At 38.9% G+C, this 24,854-nt stretch overlaps 1 protein-coding gene across 6 annotated transcripts in view; it reads left to right on the forward strand.

The window, feature by feature from the left end:
* The window catches only part of si:ch211-266o15.1 (zinc finger MYM-type protein 4), a 49,013-nt gene that overhangs the window by 21,086 nt on the left and 3,073 nt on the right, over positions 1-24,854 (forward strand). For 5 of the 6 annotated variants that reach the window (XM_022201638.2, XM_051950616.1, XM_022201634.2 and 2 more), the window contains 15 exons: positions 5,090-5,265; positions 5,366-5,543; positions 5,778-5,891; positions 6,463-6,506; positions 9,395-9,533; positions 14,422-14,537; positions 14,637-14,754; positions 15,992-16,249; positions 19,615-19,691; positions 19,982-20,111; positions 21,402-21,553; positions 21,652-21,766; positions 22,837-23,094; positions 23,262-23,373; positions 23,474-23,542. In XM_022201638.2, the coding sequence (XP_022057330.2) occupies positions 5,090-5,265; positions 5,366-5,543; positions 5,778-5,891; positions 6,463-6,506; positions 9,395-9,533; positions 14,422-14,537; positions 14,637-14,754; positions 15,992-16,249; positions 19,615-19,691; positions 19,982-20,111; positions 21,402-21,553; positions 21,652-21,766; positions 22,837-23,094; positions 23,262-23,373; positions 23,474-23,542 (2,056 nt within the window). The remainder of the gene's footprint in view (positions 1-5,089; positions 5,266-5,365; positions 5,544-5,777; positions 5,892-6,462; positions 6,507-9,394; positions 9,534-14,421; positions 14,538-14,636; positions 14,755-15,991; positions 16,250-19,614; positions 19,692-19,981; positions 20,112-21,401; positions 21,554-21,651; positions 21,767-22,836; positions 23,095-23,261; positions 23,374-23,473; positions 23,543-24,854) is intronic. The other variant, XM_022201633.2, reaches the window with a different exon arrangement.

The following is a 24,854-nucleotide window of genomic DNA, read 5'->3' on the forward strand; positions in this document are numbered from 1 at the left end:
CCCATTTCTTTTCTTCAGTCCATCAGTTGCTCGTTTGTTGTCACGCAGATTGTTTTTTAGATTCCAGACAGTTTGCATCAAATCTTTATAATGATCAGTCATCTAAATAAAGCAACAGGCTTTGCAAAAAAACATTTTCATATTTTGGCTCCCAAATCTGTCACTGTTTTTCTAGTGAGATTTTCTCAAGAGTTCAAAGTAAGTTCACTTGAATGGTTTGACATAAAATTAGATGCCAAAAAAACATCTGATGCAACCACTGGCTGAGTATGGAGGTGACAAGTGTTGCAGCCGTGCAGATAGTGGCAATATCGTTGGCTGCTGTAGGTGGAGGTTCATTATCTGGCATGAAGATGATACCAAACATAGACCTTCTAGCAGCTCCTGAACCGTAGGGAAGTTGAAATACACCAATACAAGTCCTACAGTGTAAAAAAAAAATCACATTAAATTGCCTAGTCGTGGTAACACTAATATGGTGAACAGAGCATTCATTTTGCGTTCTGCTTTCTTTGAATGTTTTATTTTAAATTGTATTGAAACTGAGGTGTCCGGGTAGCTCCACAGGTTGAGCTGGTGGTCCGTAAACAGGGGCCGACCCATGACTATTTGCTGCATGTCTTTCCCCCACTCTTCCCCCCACAGGAACGTTTCCACTAGCACCTACTCAGCTCGACTCGACTTGGTTCAGGTCATTTTCCATTACCACTGAGTACCACCTCATCGTGGGTGGACTCGTCATGGCACGGCGGCCTGGAAGTCTCTTAACATCAGACCTCCTGATAAACTTTCTCGTTGTGAGTCGCACCGTCCAGCTCCCTCTGTATTTTTTGGTCCGCCACCAAAGACAGAAAAGTCTTGAGCTCTTCATTCGCCCACAGTACAGGCCTTGCTGCCACATTCAAATTTTGCCAAGTTCCCTGAAGATCAATGCGCACCGTCACTGTTGCAAGGTTGTTGTTTTTTTGTTTTTTTTTAAATGGTTGGTTTGTTGTCATGAAGGAGTCACTCCCGTGTGTCATCACTCCCTGTCCAATCAGTGGCCTGCACTCTGTAGATGTCACATTCTTGACTCAACTCAGCTTGATTAGAACCCTGGCCCAGTAGGTGCTAAAATAGAAGCTGGTACTAGGTACTAATATAGTACCAGGTACTACACACGTGGACAAAATTGTTGGTACCCCTCAGTTAAAGAAGGAAAAACCCACAATTCTCACTGAAATCACTTGAAACTCACAAAAGTAACAATAAATAAAAATTTATTGAAAATTAAATAATCAAAATCAGCCAACACTTTTGAATTGTTGATTAACATAATTATTTAAAAAAACAAACTAATGAAATAGGGCTGGACAAAAATGATGGTACCCATAACTTAATATTTTGTTGCACAACCTTTTGAGACAATCACTGCAATTAAACGATTTCTGTATTTGTCAATGAGCGTTCTGCAGCTGTCAACAGGTATTTTGGCCCACTCCTCATGAGCAAACAGCTCCAGTTGTCTCAGGTTTGATGGGTGTCTTCTCCAAATGGCATGTTTCAGCTCCTTCCACATATGTTCAATGGGATTCAGATCTGGGCTCATAGAAGGCCACTTTAGAATAGTCCAACGCTTTTCTCTCAGCCATTCTTGGGTGTTTTTGGCTGTGTGTTTTGGATCGTTGTCCTGTTGGAAGACCCATGACCTGCGACTGAGACCAAGCTTTCTGACACTAGGCAGCACATTTCTCTCCAGAATGCCTTGATAGTCTTCAGATTTCATCGTACCTTGCACACTTTCAAGACACCCTGTGCCAGATGCAGCAAAGCAGCCCCAAAACATTACTGAGCCTCCTCCATGTTTCACCGTAGGGACGGTGTTCTTTTCTTCGTATGCTTGGTTTTTGAGTCTATGAACATAGAGTTGATGTGCCTTACCAAAAAGCTCCAGTTTGGTCTCATCTGTCCAAAGGACATTCTCCCAGAAGCTTTGTGGCTTGTCAACATGCATTTTTGCAAATTCCAGTCTGGCTTTTTTATGAGTTTTTTTCAGCAGTGGTGTCCTCCTTGGTCGTCTCCCATGAAGTCCACTTTGGCTCAAACGACGACGAACGGTGCGATCTGACACTGATGTACCTTGGCCTTGGAGTTCAACTTTAATTTCTTTGGAGGTTGCTCTGGGCTCTTTGGATACAATTGGAACGATCCGTCTCTTCAATTTGTCATCAATTTTCCTCTTGCGGCCACGTCCAGGGAGGTTGGCTACTGTCCCGTGGGTCTTGAACTTCTGAATAATATGAGCCACTGTTGTCACAGGAACTTCAAGCTGTTTAGAGATGGTCTTATAGCCTTTACCTTTAAGATGTTTGTCTATAATTTTTTTTCGGATGTCCTGGGACAATTCTCTCCTTCGCTTTCTGTTGTCCATGTTCAGTGTGGTACACACCTTTTCACCAAACAGCAGGGTGACTACTTGTCTCCCTTTAAATAGGCAGACTGACTGATTATGAGTTTGGAAACACCTGTGATGTCAATTAAATGACACACCTGAGTTAATCATGTCACTCTGGTCAAATAGTTTTCAATCTTTTATAGAGGTACCATCATTTTTGTCCAGGCCTGTTTCATTAGTTTGTTTTTTTAAATAATTATGTTAATCAACAATTCAAAAGTAATGGCTGTTTTTGATTATTTAATTTTCAATAAATTTTTATTTATTGTTACTTTTGTGAGTTTCAAGTGATTTCAGTGAGAATTGTGGGTTTTTCCTTCTTTAACTGAGGGGTACCAACAATTTTGTCCACGTGTGTATACCCTGATGGAGAAACCCTCAGAAACTGAGTAGAGTCGAGCAGAGTAGGTGCTAGTGGAAAAGTGCAACATGTCTCCTCTCTCTCCACTGTCCTCTATAAAAAGCCACGAAAAACAACTTAAAGAACATATTATATATATAAATATATATATATATATATATATATATATATATATATATATCCCTTTAAGCTGCAGTCAATTCCAGCCATTTTCAGTACAAAAAAATCGCTAATATTCTATTTGTAAATAAAAAATATGACGAGAAGTACAGGGAATATTGGACGCGCATCGCGAGGTGCATTTCCTTGAAAACGACCGATTCGTGGATTTTATACCGACTTCAGGACATGTTTTGGACAAAATAGTTTACTGGCTTGTGTCATCTGGATGTCCAAGGTTGGATTATGGCCGTTTTTTGTGGAATATTTTCATCTGTGTGTAATAATGAATCCGGAAATGTGAGTCGCGCTGTGTGCGTTGAAGCCGTGTACAGAGAAAGGATGGATGGATATTCGTTTTTTTGTCGGACAAATGTGTTTTTCTCACCCGCTGTGGTGATCACATCTGAAAGTGGTTTATACCGGCGGATTCATGAGAATCTAAGCTTTCCATCGGCGTATAGTGTTTGTATAATCGCGTTTGCAGCCTTCGGACATTCTTTAAATTCCTATGCAAATTAGTAAGTGTACCGCCGGCGGTACACTGAAGTTTAAGGGGATATATATATATATATATATATATATATATATATAAGTCAAAATCTGCTAAGGAGTAATAATGTGTAACAAATCATCTAGAAATTCAAATTCTTTTATTGATTAATCAAAGGACATTTTATTACACTTTGATGATTGCCTTAACAATAGAAACATATGAAAAGATAGTAAACTAGGCACGTTTTTGATAAATGGCCTGTCAACGTGGACCCATACATCTAGCAGATAACACCACGTCTTATGTACGTTATTTTTTGACAGACCGCGATCTAGTTATCATATGATCGATATATTTTGATCACAGACGGGCTGTTGGCCACAAATGATTTATTTTTCAGTCGGAAATATTTCAGTGGGTTGATTGATTGCAGAGAATGTTTCGTTGTACTGTTTTTTGTTGAGATATCCAGACTGACAGCCGACTTGATTTTTCGACGGACGCAATAACATGCGTAAGGGCTGTAATTTCCTTTCGTTTTTTATTAAATAAATATGCTCTCGAATCGAGTTAGACTTGTTTTTAGTAGGTCAATATCTGTTTTTCAGAATAAAGTTTGTTTTGTGGCAAATTGGAAAGCAGCAGGTGAACTCCAAATGTGGCTCATCAGAATTGTTACACTCAGCACCATCGTAATTCATCGATTATGAAAATATAACCTTGTTTTTCTCGAGAAATCATTAGAACTGACACATGGAATTGTTTCTATTATCTCCTATAACTTTATTATTTTGTCTAAACTATTTTTAAGGCGCATTTTCTGAACAATAGTCCTAAGAAATGACTTTTTGAAATATTAAATCTAATTTTACCCGTTAGCAGATAGTGACTTACACCAGGCTTTGCAAAAGTTCTGTTACACTCTGTTTCATGATCTTTAGAGACGTTTACATGTCGGAGTAAAAAATTCCATTCAACAAACTGAAAGTTCTACCTTTATAGGCAGGTGCCATTAATACAAATTTGTTCTCCGGGCAAGTTGTATCAAGATGGAAGTCAAAACAGTTGAGATATCTGCTCTCCTTCATGCTGGCCACAACAAGTCTGACAGAGCCAAGCAGCTGAACATCAGCCGGATGACCGTCCACAGAGTCGCGGAGAGGCTCAAGAATGGTGAAGATCGTTCAGATCTTCACCATTCTTGAGAACAAATTTGTATTAATGACACCTGCCTATAAGGTAGAACTTTCAGTTTATTTAATGGAATTTTTCACTCCGACATGTAAACGTCTCTAAAGATCATGAAACCGAGTGTAACAGAACTTTTGCAAAGACCGGTATATATGTGTGTGTATATATATATATATATATATATATATATTCTTAAAAACACAAGCATTGTGACAAAAAAGCTTTACAAATAATGCATGACATTACAGAGCAATTAAAATATAGAGAAAAATAGAAGCATCTGAATCATACATGTAATTTTAACTACTCGGAAATGGTCACCCAGAGATCATGTTACTCCTCTTGGAAAAGAAAAGGATTGAAAATTGTGAGGAACTGCAGCTCTAATCTTCCATTACGTTAAAGCAATTGCTCTCATAAGGTGTTTGCTGTTCGTCCTGCTTTCCAGACTGTAAGCTGCTCTTCAAACATGACGTGACGTATCGTAACAAAGATCACCCCTGGCATCCCTGCACCTACTGCTCCGGCATCAGCCAGAAGATGCTGCACAGCCACTATGGAGGGAAGATGGAGGAGTTCTGCAGACCCCACTGCATGTCCCAGTACACTGTGCTCTACTACGGGGTGAGAGCCGTTGCACTGAATGTCGCATAACATCCAGCCAAATGGAGCATCTTCATTTTCTGCATCTGTTCTTTCTTTGCTCGTGTCCTCTCCGGTGCAGATGGGTCGATGTGACAGCTGTAGGAAGCAGGGCTACATGACGGAGAAGCTGCAGTGTTTGGGTTCGGTCCGTAACTTCTGTAACCTGCCGTGTCTGCTGCAGTACTGCTACCTTCACTTTGAGACGAATCAACACAGCAGCAGTAACGGCACCGGAACGGCCCCACAGACACCATACGGTAATTAGTTTTATGCAGTGATGAAGTCTACGTGCTCGTTAAAATCTCCTATCTGAAATGTTGTTTTCCCAACCAACAGAGAGACATATGTTGCTACGACACGTTTTTTTTTTTTTTTTTTTACAATAACAAGCCTTGGAAATTTAAAAGAATCAGGCCAATGCTGAAATGACCTTAAAGTGTAGTTTGGGTTGGTATCGTGGGTTCAAACCCTTGTTTCCCCTCTTCTTCCAGCTCCAACCCAGCCTCACCACTCCTCAAAGATGAATCCTGTCATAGCAGATGTCGTCTCATTGGCCAACGGCTCTGCCACGCAGCCCAGCGGGTCGGCAGATACTGCTCTGGCTGGTTAGTTCATACCTGAGAGTGGCCGTCCTTCCACTCATACTGTCGGGAAGAAAGATCCACTCAGTCCGAGTCTTTAATCCGGCTTATTTGGGTCCTACAGTGATGATGTTGGATATCGTTCAGAAGGTGTTCACAGGAAATGTAGTCAGTCGTGTAAATAAACATGTATGTGATGTGTCAGAACTGTGAGTAAAACCGTGAGGACATTTAGTTGTAAGAATGTGAACAGAACAAGAGGCTGTACAGAGTCTGTGTTAATTATTAAGCAGCTGTCCTCAGATGTGGTTGCTGTTTTCTACATGTTAAGTCGTCTAGACCGCAATTAATGGAAGGAAAAAGACTCAAGAAATAAAAGTAACACCAGACCTGCTAACCCTCTCTGGCTGAAGTGTTTCTACTTTTTAACAGAGTATGGATATTTATTTTTAACAAAAGCTGACAATAATATTCACCTCATATTATTCTGCTGCCTTTAGTGATAGACCCATCATTTGTGTGTTGAATTTAATCAGCTTGTAGTTTATTTCTGTGCTAAAGCATTGAGCAGTGTGTATTTTTTGCTGTCTTCTAGGAGCTCTTCCAACCTCAAGTGTAGATGGAAAACACCTCGACCACGTACGTACTCTGTGTGTGTGTGTGTTTTTGCTTCTGATCACACTTGTGTACACCTTTAGGTCTTGATCAAATATCATTAAAGGATACTGTGTTTTATTCTGGAGATCTGCTGGCATATCTTTCAAAACATTACTGCTCCCACAACACTCCTTCGCTGGAGTTGCTGCTCTTGCCCAATCACTGCGACTCAAATAAGGGTCAGTCACATTATTTGCAGGCACTAGAAAGTGACTGTGGTGTCACTTTCTAGTGCTGAGAACCTGGAGTGTTCATTGATGAAAAGGATCAAACAAGCAGACATTATATTCATGACCAAGTCCAAACCAAAGCTGTGATAAATGGAAAAACTTACACGAAAGCACTGGGTTAGGTTTTCTCTTTGAAAAAGTAGTTCCTGCTCAGTGTTTTGTTGTTCTTTGAACTTGAAATAATCTTGAACTGAACAAAATAGATTGATGTTGTAAGTTAAGAAGGTTGCAAAAATAGCTTTTCTTGAAGAGACCCCAGACTGATTAAATGCAGAGTGTAAATTAGTTGGTGTTGTGAATTGGTATTTCAGTATTAATGCTATTCCTTCTTCAGTTTATGGGGCTTGCTTTGCTGTGATTCCATTAACAAACCTAAAAGTGACAATTTCTGAAATGAGGGAGTGCTGCTTTCCTTTGGGGGAGTTTTAGTGATCTCGTTTAAAGTTTTTAGTTTAGTTTTCTCATTTAGTTTTTTTATTCACTTTGACCCAGGTCGTGTCTTTAACCTCCTTTCTGCCTTTGCATGGACTTGTTTTATCAGACTACAGTGCCTTGTGAAAGTATCCGGCCCCCTTGAACTTTTCAACCTTTCGCCACATTTCAGGCTTCAAACATAAAGATATAAAATTTTTAATTTTTTGTCAAGAATCAACAACAATTGGGACACAATCGTGAAGTGGAATGAAATTTGTTGGATATTTTATACTTTTTTAACAAATAAAAAACTGAAAAGTGGGGTGTGCAATATTATTCGGCCCCTTTACTTTCAGTGCAGCAAACTCACTCCAGAAGTTCAGTGAGGATCTCTGAATGATCCAATGTTGTCCTAAATGACTGATGATGATAAATAGAATCCACCTGTGTGTAATCAAGTCTCCGTATACATGCACCTGCTCTGTGATAGTCTCAGGGTTCTGTTTAAAGTGCAGAGAGCATCATGAAGACCAAGGAACACACCAGGCAGGTCCCAGATACTGTTGTGGAGAAATTTAAAGCCGGATTTGGATACAAAAAGATTTCCCAAGCTTTAAACATCACAAGGAGCACTGTGCAAGCAATCATATTGAAATGGAAGGAGTATCAGACCACTGCAGATCTACCAAGACCCGGCCGTCCCTCTAAACTTTGACCTGGAACAAGGAGAAGACTGATCAGAGATGCAGCCAAGAGGCCCATGATCACTCTGGATGAACTGCAGAGATCTACAGCTGAGGTGGGAGAGTCTGTCCATAGGACAACAATCAGTCGTACACTGAACAAATCTGGCCTTTATGGAAGAGTGGCAAGAAGAAAGCCATTTCTCAAAGATATCCATAAAAAGGCTCGTTTAAAGTTTGCCACAAGCCACCTGGGAGACACACCAAACATGTGGAAGAAGGTGCTCTGGTCAGATGAAACCAAAATCGAACTTTTTGGCCACAATGTAAAATGATATGTTTGGCGTAAAAGCAACACAGACATACCCCAAGCGACTTGCAGCTGTAATTGCAGCAAAAGGTGGCGCTACAAAGTATTAATGCAAGGGGGCTGAATAATATTGCACACCCCACTTTTCAGGTTTTTATTTGTTAAAAAGTTTAAGATATCCAATAAATTTCATTCCACTTCACGATTGTGTCCCACTTGTTGTTGATTCTTGACAAAAATTAAAATTATATATCTTTATGTTTGAAGCCTGAAATGTGGCGAAATGTTGAAAAGTTCAAGGGGCCCGAGTACTTTCACAAGGCACTGTAATTATTTTCTGTTATGCAAGGCCTTTAAATGTGAAGAATAGCTGCAGTGTTGCAGATTTATGATCTCGTGTCACCAGCAACCTCTTGTTTTTACCTTTAGTTGACTAGACTTTAGTTGGGCACATGTGCACATCTGAATGTAGAGTTAAACTTCTCTTCTGGATCTGGATGACGTTTCTGCCATCAGGGTTTATATGGTGGTCATATAGTAAAAGCAAAAGTAGAGTTTAACAGGTCAAAGATAAGCTCAGTTCATAGTATATATGTGTAGGTATATAGAGCCTTCATTGAATGCGACTTAGTGAGAAAATGTGTTGAAATGGGAAATTGAGTGATGAACAATGTGTCTAACAAAGTGATGTGACATGATTTACAGTTCAAACAACCTGAAGCAGACAGTTCTAGTTCTTCACTTAAATGTGAACCTCTAGATTATATCTAGTAGACGACACCAACAACCCACAGAACGACCTCAGCAACAGACGGCTGATTGTCGGCGCGCATAAGCAATCAGATTTCAGTTTGATGGTGAAGTCGAGGGACCAGTTTAAACCGGGCGTACAGAGCGAGGCTGTATTTAGAGAGAGGACGTTGTTCCATCACTCTGCCTTGCTCACAGTTTTCCCAGTGGCTTCTTGTAGTATTGTGATGAGAAAATGTCCACCGTTTTAAAAAACATTTCTGTAAAGCTGTAGACAGGAAACCTCCAGCTGCCAACAGCTGTTATCGTTCATTCAAGTAATTTTCAGTCTAGCGTCCAGTTCTCTGTAACACCCATGGTGTAAGTTTCCAAAAGTCACAGAAAGCTTTGTGTCTCTGGATTAGTTGGTCATGTTCTTTATTCCTGATAAAGAATAAGCTCTTCTTGTGTGTCATTGCTGTTTCATGTTTAATGCTCATACAGGCCAGTACTCAGACTGACGCCATGCGTGTTCCTGCATCCCGCCGGCGCCAGATGAAGAACAAGTCAGTTCTGTGCCGACCCTTCACCATGGACCAAGAAATAATGTGCCAGCTGCCCACGCCTTCCCCAGAACCAGGAGGTAACTGCAGTTTGTTTCACAGCTGGACTCACATGTAGATTTTAACAGTTCAAACTTGTTCAGCAGCATCCAGGCAGTAAACTGCACTAAAAATGGAGAAATACCAGGTGAACACCAGCAGACATTTAAACATATGTGCAGTTCTAATATTTAAAATCTGTTTTTTCAGAAAAAATATTAAATTTTGAACATTTCTTTTGCTTTTCTACCAAACAGATTTGGTAATGGAGGTTTCACTCTGAAGCTGTTGCTGTGTTTTAATGTTTTCCTCTGACACAAATCAGATGACGTGGTTATAGTTAAAATTTCAATTTAATCAAAGAAAAAGCTGCTTTTAACTTGTAAACAGTACTGGCCTTGCCTGAGCGTTACTGTTTTGTGTCCACACCTGTAGAGCAGCAATTTCCTTCTGTTTCATATAAAGTATCGTTTTCTATGCCAGGACATATTATTGTTACTCACTCATTTCTAGCGTTCCCTGCTGAGTTTTAACACATTAATCAGCTGTTTCTCTCACCAAGCACTGACAATAATAATACATTAGCTAGTTTTAAAGCCATGGCTGCTTTTTCCTTCATTTTATTTGTGGGTTTATTTATTTATGGGTTCATTTTTTTTATTTGTTGCTCACAATTAGCTGTTCTAATAATTGCACCAGCTCTGCTAGATAGCTCCTCGCAGTCCGACCAACCGTCCTCTCAGGCATCCACATCTCCAGCGCCGTCACCTAAACCTCAGGCAGAAGTTCAGCCGTGTAACGGCGTTCCAGCACGCCTCACTGGACGCCATTTCCTGGGCAGGAGGGAGACGGACTCTGACTGCAAGGTCTGCTCACAGCACAAGAGGAAGAAGGCAGAGGAAGAGGAGCCAGAGAGGAAGAAGCAGAAGATGGACGAGGATGAGGAGCCCGAGAAGGAAGAAGAAAAGAAGGAAGAGGAGGAGAAAGGAGGAACCTCTCCGGATGAGAAGAGTGAGGAGAGAAAGGAGGAGGAACACTCTGAAATGATGGATTGCGAGCACAAGAGCGAGACAACAAGGAGGCAGACGTCGTATTACTGTAAAACGTGTTCAGGAGAGCCCAGTCTCTGTCCTGTTCCCTGCTTTGAACTCTACCACACCCGACTCATCTACAAATCAGTTCCTGAACTGGAAACTCAAGGTGAGCCTCCTGAATAAGACAAATAGCAGAGTAAAGTTTTGACTTAAACATGCAATAAATAAAGTTCAGTACTCAAGCTTTGGTGTTTTGACAGTGACCACAGCCGGTCATTATGTTGTTTTAGTCCAAATAACACCAACAGTGTGCCAATTTAACTTAACCAAATCTCTGCATTTTCCAACTGACTTCTTAAGAGGGTTGAGTATGTCACCCGAGTTTTTCTCTCCACAGCCTCCTGATCTGCTGACATCAGACGTCGTCCTCTACTCTGACCGTGGACTCAGATAAAAACTCCTGCACACTACTTAACCTGCCATCTGTTTACACTGAACCTTATGGAGAGCAAAGAAAGGACAGTTTTTAGTAGTTTCATTCAGTTGTTTTGTGAACAGGCAGTGCAGAGAAAGTTTGCACTCAGTCGGGTATTTCTGTATTTTTGTAAGAATCTGAAGATTGCAGTATTTATGGTCCTTTCTGCGGGAACAGATTTGCATGGCTCTCTGTATCTTCTTTCCATTGAGAGTGTTTTGTTCGTTAATTCACTCAGATGAACTCAAAAAGACGAGCTTGAAGTCCTGCCTTTACATGCGTCACTGACCTACAGACTGTACTGTAACACGTTTAGGAAAAAATACATCTTACCTCATTAATAAATATGTGTCAAAATGCATAAACGTGCCATTAAAGCTCATCCCCATCACGGTACCTTCTCAAGTGTCTCAAACTTCATCTAATATTCGTTTTTTTGTGTGTTTGTTGTGTAAATGGACTCTGCTGCCGTGTTTTTGCCGGGTGGTTGTGTTTTTACTGCCCTCATATCCTAAGACGTGCGCTCACTTCACACCGGTTTCTGATACGCGTTTGAATCTGACTCGTAAGCTCGTACCAAACGCAACTGGACGAATGAAAATGTGCAGAACAGGGAATGACGCTTGATCCAGGCAGCTGTGCTATTAACCCTCGTGTTGTCCTGCAGGTCAGACTGATGCATTTTAAAGTCTGAAACATCACAGTTAACATTTTGGGACATTTTTGAGCATTTTTGGGTGGAAAAAAAAATGTTTAAGAACATTCACCCAAAAAATCAACCAAAAATCCAGCGAAATTCGCTGGATTTTGCTTGATTTTTTTATTTTTTTTTTTTGGGTGAATGTTCTTAACGAAAATATTAGAGGTTTTACTGACATACATGTAATCACTTTAGACATTTTTAGGATTTTTTTTTGCAGATTTTTACTAGTTTTTGAAAATATTTACAAAAAGTGTCTTTTTGACAAAAAAGCTTTTAAGGAATAATTTGAATTTTCTTGAAGTTTTTGCAAATTTTCAAAAATTTTGGAAATTTTTTGCTGAATTTTTGGATTTTTTTCAGACAAGGAAACACTATTTTCTGTACATGAAGACAGCAGGAGGGTTAAAGATGCTCATATGTTGCTCACATTTCAAAGCAGGCACTTGGTTATGCAGTATTAAGATTGTCAGGAAATGAAATTAGAAGTTTTTGCTGAAATTTTCCTTTCAAAGAAGTCGGAATAAACAGATTATAGGATGTGATTTGGTTTGAATTTCTCAATAACATGTTGACCAAACTAGCTGAAGTGTTTCATTCATGATAGTTTAACTCACCTTTCATTTTGACATTCGTCTATGACACTAAAACCTGCAGTCACTTGAATTTCTTAACTGAACAGCGTTCATTTGGATGTCCGGATAACTTATTTGTATTGTTATACTTTGTTCCATATGAATGTCACTTATTTCTGTACCTCACCACGGATGGAATCGCGTGAACCGAGGCCGACTTCGACTCTTCCTCTGGACTTGAGTCAGTTCCCGTTCTGAACTGCATCTCTGAAGTTTACTTTTTTACTTGTTGAACAGTTCATTGTATGTTGTAGTTTTTTTTTTTTTAAAACTAGTTTGCGATATGTGCGTGTTACATTTTCTCTCTGCTCTGAAAATATACTGTCATCGTCTGAAAAAGATTTTTTGTTAAATGCAAAAAAAGTCAATAAATTTAATTTGAGAAAGAAAAATGTTTGCAGCAGTTTGTCTCATGTTTTATTCATCCTGTTTCACATACACGTGGACTGTGTTGAGGAATGAGCGTTAGAAGTCGACTTACAACTTGTCTGCTTCACAAAGCACTGCTGTCATTTAAAGATGCAAATATTGTCTTTTAAAGTGCATTTTAAACAGTTGCTGTACTTCCTTAAATAATAAAGCCATTCATGACAGCAGAGAAAGGACAAATGATGGGAAAACAAAGCTCTCTGAAGCATAAAATACCCCACGAACTATGGCTACACCTACTGGCTTAAGCATGCTACTGCATTTGTATTTATGGTTCACTGATTTTCCTCATGTTTATATATAAATGTAAAAGCTGCCTCTAAGTCAAAGATTCTGTATATATTTATAAGACAGTTGGTGTATATGCAGTATAAGGAGTTCTAAGTACAATTTAAGATTTTCTGTGGTCAGCAGATGTTTAAAGGTGGCACTGAAGTGTTTTGACTTCATTCCCTCACAGTGAAATCAACAGAAGATAAACTGTCCATCCTCAAAATGTTTTTGAAGCATATTTAATACACTGGGGGGAAAAGTGCTCTTCTCAAAACAAGGACAAAAATTTTCAAAGAACTTTTACCTTGAAATAAGTGAAAAATGGCTAGATAAGATTTCTTGATATAAGATTATATTTAGAATATTGAGATCTTAAAATTAGCTGGTAAAACTTATTTTAAGCTACATTTTACCAGGATTGTCCAGTTTAGGTGTCTTAAAATAAGCCTGACATACTAAAAAAAAGCAGTTTTATCACTCAGAAATCGATTTTTGCTTTCATGTAACCTCCTAATTTGAGATGTTATAACCCTCTTGCTGTCCTCATTTACGGGCACCAAAAATAGTGTTTCCTTGTCTGAAAAAAAAATCAAAAAAAATCTGCAAAAAATCCCCCAAGTTTATAAAAATTTGCAAAACCTTCAGGAAGAAAATTCCAATAATTCATGAAAAGTTTTATTTTAAAAAAAAATCCCCAAATTTGGCAAGAAATAAAAATCGAAAAATTGCAGATATTTTCGAGAAAAATTATTAAAATCTTCCCAAAAAATCCTAAAAATATCTAAAGTGATTCCATATATATCAATAAAACTTCTAGTATTTTCTTCAAGAACGTTCACATAAAAATCAACCAAAATCCGCTTGTATCGCTTTGTAACTTTGTCGAGTTTTTGGTCTCTCTTTGTTTTGGTTGTTGTCGTTTGTCTCATTTTTTGTGACTTTGTTTCTCACTTTTGTCGTTTTGTGTTTCACTTTTGTAATATTTTGTCTTGTTTTTGTTGTTTTTTGTCTTTTTTAAAGTAAAACACTACATCATTCAGTTCCAGATGACTAGATGTGTTCCTTTATAGACACTCTGTGATCTAGAACTTTTTTGCACTAAAGCAAAGGGAACATTAGGAGTTGTGGTTATTTATCGGTTTTTATGCTGTGATTTTACTGGTTATTGAGATCAAACTGGGCTGAATGTGGAACTTGGACTAAGATGAGTTTGACACACCTGTTTTTGTCACTTGTAAGGTGCATTTTGTTGCACCAGATTGTTATTCATTTAGATTATCTGTGAGACAGTGAGCTGGTCATCTGCACCTTCTTATTCTTTTTAAAATCAGTTCAACACAGGAATAACTGTCGATTGTCTCCCTCTTCCACCTCCATCCTCAGCAGGAGAGGAGAAGGTGAAGGTGTTCATGATTCCAGTCCCAGTGCCGGTCTTCATTCCAGTGCCTATGAACATGTACTCCCAGCACACGCCAGTTCCCATGGCGATGCCCATGCCTGTACGTCCCGCTATGTTACATTACCTGTGACATTTGAGTGATTAATCCCACTGAGTGTCTGCAGCAGCAACTTAAACTCTTCTGTCCGGTTTCCTCCAGGTTCCTGTTCCCATCGTAGTGCCGCCACAGAGCAAAGAGATGAAGGATGCAGCCGTCCAATCAGAGACGTTTGCTGTGATCGATGGAAAACAGACAGATGAGTGTGTTTCCAGTGCAGGTGAGGACTTAGAAAATTCCAGATTTTTATATATTTATGTCAGGTTAAGACTAGATTTCTGTTTAATTGTCATCATAAACATCTGGTGGGTCAATGTATAATAAAGGGACTTCTGAAGTCAATGGGATATATCTTACATATGACTGGATATCACTAAAATATCAACTAAATAACCGTCCAAATTTAATAACAACCACCTTCTAATTAGCTAAACAATAATAAAATGAGCTGATTCAGAAATAGTTTGTACTGTGTTCTTTTTATTGAAATAATCATGACATATATTTATTTTTGGAAATGTATCAAATTTTATATGGAAAGTAACAAATTGTATCTGTGTCCCAGAAATCCCTTTCCACTAAGTTCCCTGTTACAAAAACACCTCTGAAGGAAGCGTGTTAATTCCTGATCACATGACTTGCTCATTTCTCTGTGGTCATTTTGTTTCTGTTTTTGGTCACTTGTGGGCCTTTTAAGTGTTTTTGTGGTCATTTTGGGCCTTTTTGTGGCCATATTCAGTCTGGTTGTGATAATTTTAGGTCTTGTGTGGTTATTTTGCGTTTTTTTTCTCGTTATTCTGTGTGTCTCACATCATTTTCTGTCTTTATATGATAATTATGTGTCTCAATGAGTCATTTTGTGTTTTTCTGTGGTCATTTTGTGTCACTTTTTGTCATGTGTCTATTTGTGGTTGTGTGTGTCTGTGTTCATTATTTGGTCATTTTCAAACTGTTTTGTGGGCATTTTAGATCATTTTGTGCCCCTTTGTGGCCATTGTCAGTCTGTTTGTGGTAGTTTTAGGGGTTTTGTGGTCATTTTGTCTCTTTTTATGATAATTTTCTGTCTTATTGAGGCATTTAGTGTTTTTCTGTGGTCATTTGTTGTATTTTATAACACAAAATAAAGTGTATCTGTGTCAGAAAAATCACTTTCAACTAAATTACCCGCTACAACAACACCTCTCCAGGAAGCGTGTTAATTCCAGATCACATCACATCACATCTCAAGTGTTTATTTATCGCATGTCAACAGGTTTACTACAATATCATTATAAATAACTTTCAAATTCAGTCTTACTCAGTCGCATATATGATATTTAGAAGAATCTTTCTCTAAAATGTTGTTTGGTTATAGGTGGCCATGTTGATTTTAGGCCTGAAAACAGCAAAAATGTCAACTATGACATAAATAATCCCACATATTGGCCCTGATACTAATACTAATATTTCTGCTTTAGACCAGGAGAGTTCTCATAGAGGAGACACGAGGTCTGAACTGGTCGCTCCCACACTCTGCGAAGATGAGGAGACTGAAAAAGCCGTTCAAGCCGACCTCCCGCTTCCTGTTAGTTCAGACAGAAGCACAGAGTCAGCTGATCCCCAGATTATTACCCAGCCAGAGACGAGCAAAACAACCAGTGACCCTCCTACCACCAGTGCCCAGGATCAACCGCCCTCCTCCCCAGTGATGGACCTGGAAAACGACTTCCCATATGGTGAGATATCAGATCACTGAAGGAATGTTCTGTCAGGTTTTACACTGGAAAAGATGCTCCTCTCAAAACAAAAAAAAATTATTTCAAGGAACTTCTACCTTAAAATAAGTGAAAAAAATCTGCCAATAGAACAAGTGAAAAAGGATTTAGTCAGATTTCTTGAAATAAGATGTGATATTTAGAATCTTGAGATCTTAAAATTAGCTGTTAAAACTTATTTTAAGCTTTATTTTACCAGGATTGTCAAGCTTAGGTGTCTTAAAATAAGCCAGATATGCTAAAAAAAAAAAGTAGTTTTTCACTCAAAAATAAATTTCTGCTTTCATGTAACCTCCTAATTTGAGATGTTTTAATCCTCCTGTTGTCTTCATTTACAGACACCAGAAAATATTGTTTCCTTGTCTGAAAGAAATTCAAAAATCAGCCAAAAAAATCCTCAAATTTCTGAAAATTTGCAAAACTTTCAGGAAGAAAATTCCAATAATTCCTTAAAAATTTAAAAAGCTTATTTTAAAAAAATACTCCAAATTTTGGCAAGAAAGCTCTTGAAAATATTTTCAAAAAATGAGTAAAAATCTTCCAAAAAATCCTGAAAATATCTGAAGTGTTTACATATACAGTGCCTTGTGAAAGTATTCGGCCCCCTTTAACTTTTCAACCTTTCGCCACATTTCAGGCTTCAAACATAAAGATATAAAATTTTAATTTTTTGTCAAGAATCAACAACAATTGGGACACAATCGTGAAGTGGAATGAAATTTATTGGATATTTTAAACTTTTTTAACAAATAAAAACCTGAAAAGTGAGGTGTGCAATATTATTCGGCCCCTTTACTTTCAGTGCAGCAAACTCACTCCAGAAGTTCAGTGAGGATCTCTGAATGATCCAATGTTGTCCTAAATGACTGACGATGATAAATAGAATCCACCTGTGTGTAATCAAGTCTCCGTATAAATGCACCTGCTCTGTGATAGTCTCAGGGTTCTGTTTAAAGTGCAGAGAGCATCATGAAGACCAAGGAACACACCAGGCAGGTCCCAGATACTGTTGTGGAGAAGTTTAAAGCCGGATTTGGATACAAAAAGATTTCCCAAGCTTTAAACATCTCAAGGAGCACTGTGCAAGCAATAATATTGAAATGGAAGGAGTATCAGACCACTGCAAATCTACCGAGACCCGGCCTTCCCTCTAAACTTTGACCTGGAACAAGGAGAAGACTGATCAGAGATGCAGCCAAGAGGCCCATGATCACTCTGGATGAACTGCAGAGATCTACAGCTGAGGTGGGAGAGTCTGTCCATAGGACAACAATCAGTCGTACACTGAACAAATCTGGCCTTTATGGAAGAGTGGCAAGAAGAAAGCCATTTCTCAAAGATATCCATAAAAAGTCTCGTTTAAAGTTTGCCACAAGCCACCTGGGAGACACACCAAACATGTGGAAGAAGGTGCTCTGGTCAGATGAAACCAAAATCGAACTTTTTGGCCACAATGTAAAATTATATGTTTGGCATAAAAGCAACACAGCTCATCACCCTGAACACACCATCCCCACTGTCAAACATGGTGGTGGCAGCCTCATGGTTTGGGCCTGCTTTTCTTCAGCAGGGACAGGGAAGATGGTTAAAATTGATGGGAAGATGAATGGAGCCAAATACAGGACCATTCTGGAAGAAAACCTGTTGGAGTCTGCAAAAGACCTGAGACTGGGATGGAGATTTATCTTCCAACAGGACAATGATCCAAACCATAAAGCCAAATCTACAATGGAATGGTTCACAAATAAACGTATCCAGGTGTTAGAATGGCCAAGTCAAAGTCCAGACCTGAATCCAATCGAGAATCTGTGGGCAGAGCTGAAGACTGCTGTTCACAAATGCTCTCCATCCAACCTCACTGAGCTCGAGCTGTTTTGCAAGGAAGAATGGGCAAGAATTTCAGTCTCTGGATGTGCAAAACTGATAGAGACATACCCCAAACGACTTGCAGCTGTAATTGCAGCAAAAGGTGGCGCTACAAAGTATTAATGCAAGGGGGCCGAATAATATTGCACGCCCCACTTTTCAGGTTTTTATTTGTTAAAAAAGTTTAAAATATCCAATAAATTTAGTTCCACTTCACGATTGTGTCCCAATTGTTGTTGATTCTTGACAAAAAATTACAATTTTCTATCTTTATGTTTGAAGCCTGAAATGTGGCGAAAGGTTGAAAAGTTCAAGGGGGCCGAATACTTTCACAAGGCACTGTATCTCAGTAAAGCTTTGAATATTTTCTTTAAGAACATTCAGCAAAAAATTATTTTTTTCTCACCAAGACAATGTTTAAAGATTTCCCAAAAATATTGAAAATGTGGACATCAGAAGTTTCACTGTGATATTTTTTTCCCCACATTTTCAAACTTTAAACCAGGTTAATTTGGTCCGCAGGATGACACCAGGGTTAAACTTATTTCAAGTTTTCTTGTAAAATTCAACTCAAAACAAGATAATTTCAAGATTGTTTGACTTAACAAGATATTTAAGATGCATTGTCTTAAAACAAGTGTAGAATGCCATCAGTTGATTTTATCAGTATTCAGATTATTTACTGAAGTTAAAGTACAAATTCAGCGAAGTAGAAATCCTGTGTGAAAAAACCTACTCAAGTAATGGTACATTAGTCTTAGTAAGAAAATATGGCATTGAAGTATTTCGTTGGCAGACTAACTGGGTAAAATATTGTACTTTTGTTGTTTTTCGTTATATTCGTTTGATTTCTTGAGTCACTTTGCATGTTCAGATGAAAAATACTGAATATAATCAACCCAAAAATAGGATATGTCTTGTAAGGTTTGAGCTTTATTGCTCTGGAAGGCAGTAAATAAAAAAAAAGGTAAATAGAATCAGCTTAAACTTCATAAGAAGCAGCATTAAAGTCAGAGGTATTCAGATCCTTCATTTAAGTATAAATACTAATAGAATGTAAAAAATACTTCATTGCAAGTCAACATTCTAAACAAAAACATCTGATCAGGTTAAAGTACAGAAATATTGGCAGCAAATGCAGTTAAAATATTAAAGTGAAAGTCCTGGTTTGGTCCCTTTGATTCATATATTTTTGTACTATTAGTGTATCTGGAGCACGTTGCTGTTGTAGCTTCATGTCCATTTTTATATGCAGCAGATAAATCTAATGGTTGTTCAAACGTTTAATGAGAAAAGAGGAGGAGAAGAAAGTGTTTCAAGCTTTTAAATTAAACTGTGTGAGGAGTCTGGAGGGAAAAATGAGTACTCCAGCTAATAATGACCATTGCCAATAAGTAGAAGACATACTTAGCAGCTCACACACACTCAGCTACAGGTTTTTTTATGTTTCTCTTTTACAGAATCGCTGAATCAGAAGTCGTCGACTCGAAAGCGAGGCGTTAAAAGATCCAGAGAGAGTTCCTCCAGCCGCAAACGGGTACAACGTCACGGACAGATCAGACGGCTTCGGCTCAGCTCAGATTCCTTTTAGCAGCTTCCTGGTTTAAAATGACTCACTCTACTGACTTTAACTTTTCTAATAGGCTGCTTTTTGGTTTTCTGAGATGAAATTACTGCTGCAGAAACTTCCTGCCTTTAAATATTTAGTCATTTATGAATGTTTGCTGTTTTTATGCACATACACTCAAGTTTGGCAGGAAGTGTGTGTTCTCTCAGCCGTGTCAACCTTTCCTGAACTACTACAGCGTTCATTGTCTGTCCAAGCAGAGTCGAAGACGGACTGGATCACTGGAACACGTCGCCGTGGTGACTGCAGCCGCCTCTAAACTGAACCACCTGTATGGAGTTAAAGCCTGGAGGAGCTGGGTCCAACAACGCAGCCTGCAGCCACCAGAACGTGAGCCTGAGTTCCTTTACTACGATCACAGAACGTTCTCACTGCAAAAACTCTTAAGTCTTCCCAAGTCTGTTTGTCTTATTTTTAGTCAAAACGTCTCATCCCACTCAATTTAAGATAATTCACTTAACAAAGAGACATTTCAGCAGATGGAGGGACTTGTTTTAAGACAATGTATCTTAAATATCTTGTTAAGTCAAACAGTCTTGAAATTATCTTGTTTTGAGTTGAATTTTATAAGAAAACTCAAAATAAGTTTAACCCTCCTGTCGTCCTGCGGGTCAAATTGACCCGTTTTAAAGTTTTAAAATGTAGAAAAAATGTAGATTTTCACAGTTAAACTTCCACGTTTTCAACATTTTTTGGGAAATTTTATAATATTTTTTAGTGGAAAAAAAAGAAATGTTAAAAAAAATGTTTCTTTAAGAACATTCAGTGAATTTCGATGGTTTTTGGTTGATTTTTTTCTGAATGTTCTCAAAGAAAATATTAGAAGTTTTACTGATAGAGATGGAATCACTTTAAATATTTTTAGGATTTTTTTGGAAGATTCTTATTAATATTTTGAAAATATTTACAATTTTTAGATTTTTTTTATTTTTTTAATTATTTATTTCTTGCCAGATTAGTGTTATTTTTTTCACTGTATTTTGGTTGATTTTGTTATTGAACATTCTTAAAGAAAATATTAGAAGTTTTGCTGATATATATATATATATATGGAATCACTTTAGATATTTTGGGGATTTTTTGGAAGATTTTTATTCATTTTTTGAAAATATTCTACAAATTTTAGATATTTTTTATTTTTATTTCTTGCCAAATTTGGAGATTTTTTAAATAAATCTTTTAAGAGAAACTTTAAAGGAATTTTCTTCCTGAAGATTTTGCCTTTTTTTTTTTTTTTAAATTTGGGGAATTTTTTGCTGCATTTTTGGATTTTTTTCAGACAAGGAAACAATATTTTTTGGTGCCCGTAAATAAGGACAGCAGGAGGGTTAAGACACCTAAGCTTGACAATCCTAGTAAAATAGAGCTTAAAATAAGTTTTACCAGCTAATTTCTAGGATCTCAATATTCCAAATATCACTTCTTGTTTTAAGAAATCTTACCAAGTCATTTTTCACTTGAGTAAGTGAGATTTTTTTTTCACTTACTTCAAGGTAAAAGTTCTTTGAAATAAGTTTTTCTTCTTGTTTGAGAGGGGCATTTTTCCAGTGCTGCTGTTGCTCATAAACTGGCTCTTCTATAAACAGTTTTAATCTGTACTTGTGTTTCTTTCCCTCACAGCCGGTGCAGTGGACGTTAAAGAAGACATCCTTCAGTGTGACTCTGCTGAGCTCAACTTTGCTCTGTCTCATTTTGTCAAAGAAGTGCGACGGCCGAACGGAGAGACCTACAGTCCGGACAGCGTCTTCTACCTGTGTCTGGGGATACAGCAGGTGCACACAAACACCGTGTCGCTGGTTTCCTTCTGGCTTCTGTTAGTGTGTTTCTCTTCTTCCTAACATATTGACTCAGTGTCTCTCCATTTGGACAGTTTCTGTTCATCAAGGGCCGGATAGAGAACATCTTTACTGACGAGCTCTACTGTCAGTTTGCCTCTGAGATCACTGAGATGCTCCGACTCTGGAAACCTCAGCTGCTACCAAACGGTACAATCACTGACCAGAACTCATAATTCTTAAAATCTTTGTGAATTCAAAGCCCATATTCAGAGTATTTACGTTAAATAATTAACTCTCTGCATGTTTTCATCTGTAGTGGTGTTCAGTTTTAAAGCAGCACTAATCAACATTTTTATATCAACTCTGCATCAAAAGACTGCCTGTAATGTAAACTCACAGATTTATTTTTAGAGTGTTTTGGTATCTTCTTTAGCTCTTGTTTTGTTTCCTAATCAGATATACTGTTTAGTTTCTCTCATCACTGAGCATCACCAGCTCCAACCAGAAGTCTGACACACAGAGGAGTGTTTAGCAGCTAAAGAGCCAGATACAGCCATGGACCAAAGTACTGGCACCCCTGGAATTTTTCCAGAAAATACATCATTTCTCCCAGAAATTGTTGCAGTTACAAATGTTTTTGGTATACACGTGTTTATTTCCTTGATGTGCACTGTAAAAACACTAAAAAGCAAAAGAAAAAGGCAAAACTGACATAATTTTACACAAAACTCAAAAAATGGGCCGGACAAAGTTGTTGGGACCCTTTTCAAACTGTGGGTAAATCATGTTCTTTCAAACATGTGATGCTGGTTCAAGCTCACCTGTGGCAGTAACAGGTGCTGGCAGTATAGAAATCATACCTGAATCCAGTTAGACTGCATAAAAGTTGACTCAACCTTTGTGTTGTGTGCCTATGTGTGTCACACCAAGCATGGAGAAGAGCAGAGAAGTGTCTGAGGACTTAAGAAGCAAAATTGTGGAAAAAGATGAACAATCTCAAGGTTCCAAGACCATCTCCAGAGATCTGGAAGTTCCCTTGTCCATTGTGATGTAATATAATCAAGAAGTTTATAATCCATGGAACTGTGGTTTATCTTTCTGGGCAGGGACGGGTGTATTTCTTTTTTGTGCTTTTCCAATGCACATCAAGGAAATAAACACATGCATAGGAAAAAACATTTGTAATTGCAACAATTTCTGGGAGGAATTGTGTATTTTCTGTAACAAATCCAGGGGCTCCAATACTTTCATCCATGACTGTGTTTTCCGTCTTGCAGGTCGAGCGGTTTCTTCCCGTGTCGAGGCGTCCTACCTGTGGGAGTGTAAGCAGCTGGGCGCCTACTCCCCCATAGTGCTGCTCAACACGCTGCTCTTCTTCTTCACTAAAAGCTTCCACTTCACCACTCTGGAGCAACACCGGTGCCTGTCTTTTTCAAATTTAACTCGGCACGCCAAACCCTGCAGTCGAGCCGGCAAAGTCCTCTACCTCCAGTTCCAGAGAAGCAGCGCTGCCCCGCCCAGCCAGGAGGACACAGGTTGGTGTCACAGAACGATACATGTTTGTCATTTTAAGTAAAGGTTGTATTAATAAAGTAGTTTGTTTCTGCAGCTGGTGAGAAAACGGAGACAAATTTTCAGATCTCTCTGACGTTGAGTGTAATGCTGTAGTGACTGACTGGGTTTTTATGTTTCTGTTGTTTAGAACGAGTCAGAAAAGGGCAGGCAGAGAACGAGGGAAACCTGGAGATGATGGAAAACGTCACCAACCCTCTACAATGTCCAGTCCGACTCTATGAGTTCTACCTCTCTAGATGGTGAGACTCGCACACAGAAACACAGAAACACAATTCCAGACCAGCTAGTATCAGTGCTGCTATTCAACACACTCTTATTTGTCGTCTTTCTCTCCAACAGCCCAGAGTCTGTGAAGAAGACGGCCAATTTTTTTTACCTCCAGCCTGAACAGAATGTCAGCACACACAGGTCAGAGTCATTGCTACTGACTGGCAGAGCTTTGCTGGAGGTCATGTGTCTGTGGAGTGTGTTCATATGTAATGTCAAACTGTTTTAGTAGCTGGTGCTTGTTGGCTTGTCTCTGGGTAGGAAAGGTTATAATAATAATACATTTTATTTGTAGGCACCTTTTTAACACCCAAAGTCGCTTTACAAGATAAACAAATGCAACAGAACAGATTAAAACCATACATAAAGATTAAAAGCACACGTAAAGAAAGAGGCACTTCGAGAGAATTAATAGTCTTGAACAGGTGAGTTTTGAGTCTGGATTTGAAGAGACAGGGAGTCGATATTTCAGATGTCTGGTGGGAGTGAGTTCCAGAGTTTGGAAGCAGAGCAGCTGAAAGCTCCCCATGGTGCTGAGGGTTAGGAGGGCACCATGAGGTGGATGGAGGAAGAGGATCTGATAGAGCAGGTGGAGGAGGCGATGTGAAGACGGTCAGACAGATAGGGAGGGGCGAGGTTGTGGTTGGCCTTGAATGTATACAGGAGGATTTTGAAATCTATTCTGAATTTGACCGGGAGCCGGGGGAGCTGCTGTGGACGGGGTGATGTGATGAAATGAGGGGGTTCTGGAGATGATGTGAATTCTGGACCAGTTGAAGGTTATGGAGGAATTTGTTAGAGACCAAAGAGGAGAGAATTACCGTAGTCTAGACAGGAAGTGACGAGGCTGTGGACCAGGATGGAGGCAGTATGGGGGGTGAGGGAGGGATGGAGTTGGAAATATGCAGACTGGGTGATGTTATTGATATGAGATTGGAAGGAAAGTGAGGAATCGAGGATGACACCCAGACTCTGAACCTGAGGGGAGGGAGAAACTGTGGAGTTGTCAATAGTGAAGGAAAAACTGTCAGTTCTGGATAGTGTTGATTTTGTTCCAATGAGAAGAATCTCTGTTTTGTTGCTGTTTAGTTTTAGGAGGTTTGAGGTGAACCAGGATTTTATTTCAGACAAGCAGTTGGTGAGAGAGGAGGATGGGCGTGTAGAGCTGGGTTTACTGGATAGGCAGAGCTGGGTGTCATCCACGTACCAATGAAAATGAATGTTGTATTTATGGAATTTATTGCTAAGGGAAAGGAGGTAGATGATGAAGAGAAGGGGCCCGATGACAGAGCCCTGGGGAACACCTGAAGAGACGGAGGAGGACCTTACCTGTCCAATACAATCAACAAAAGGCCAAAAAAAACCAACTATAAAATAAAAAGAAACTGTGTCAAAGGCCGCACTCAGATCAAGGAGAATGAGAATGGTGGGTAATCCAGAATCAGATGCTCGC

Source organism: Acanthochromis polyacanthus, chromosome 1, assembly GCF_021347895.1.
Source record: "Acanthochromis polyacanthus isolate Apoly-LR-REF ecotype Palm Island chromosome 1, KAUST_Apoly_ChrSc, whole genome shotgun sequence".
NCBI lineage: Eukaryota > Metazoa > Chordata > Actinopteri > Pomacentridae > Acanthochromis > Acanthochromis polyacanthus.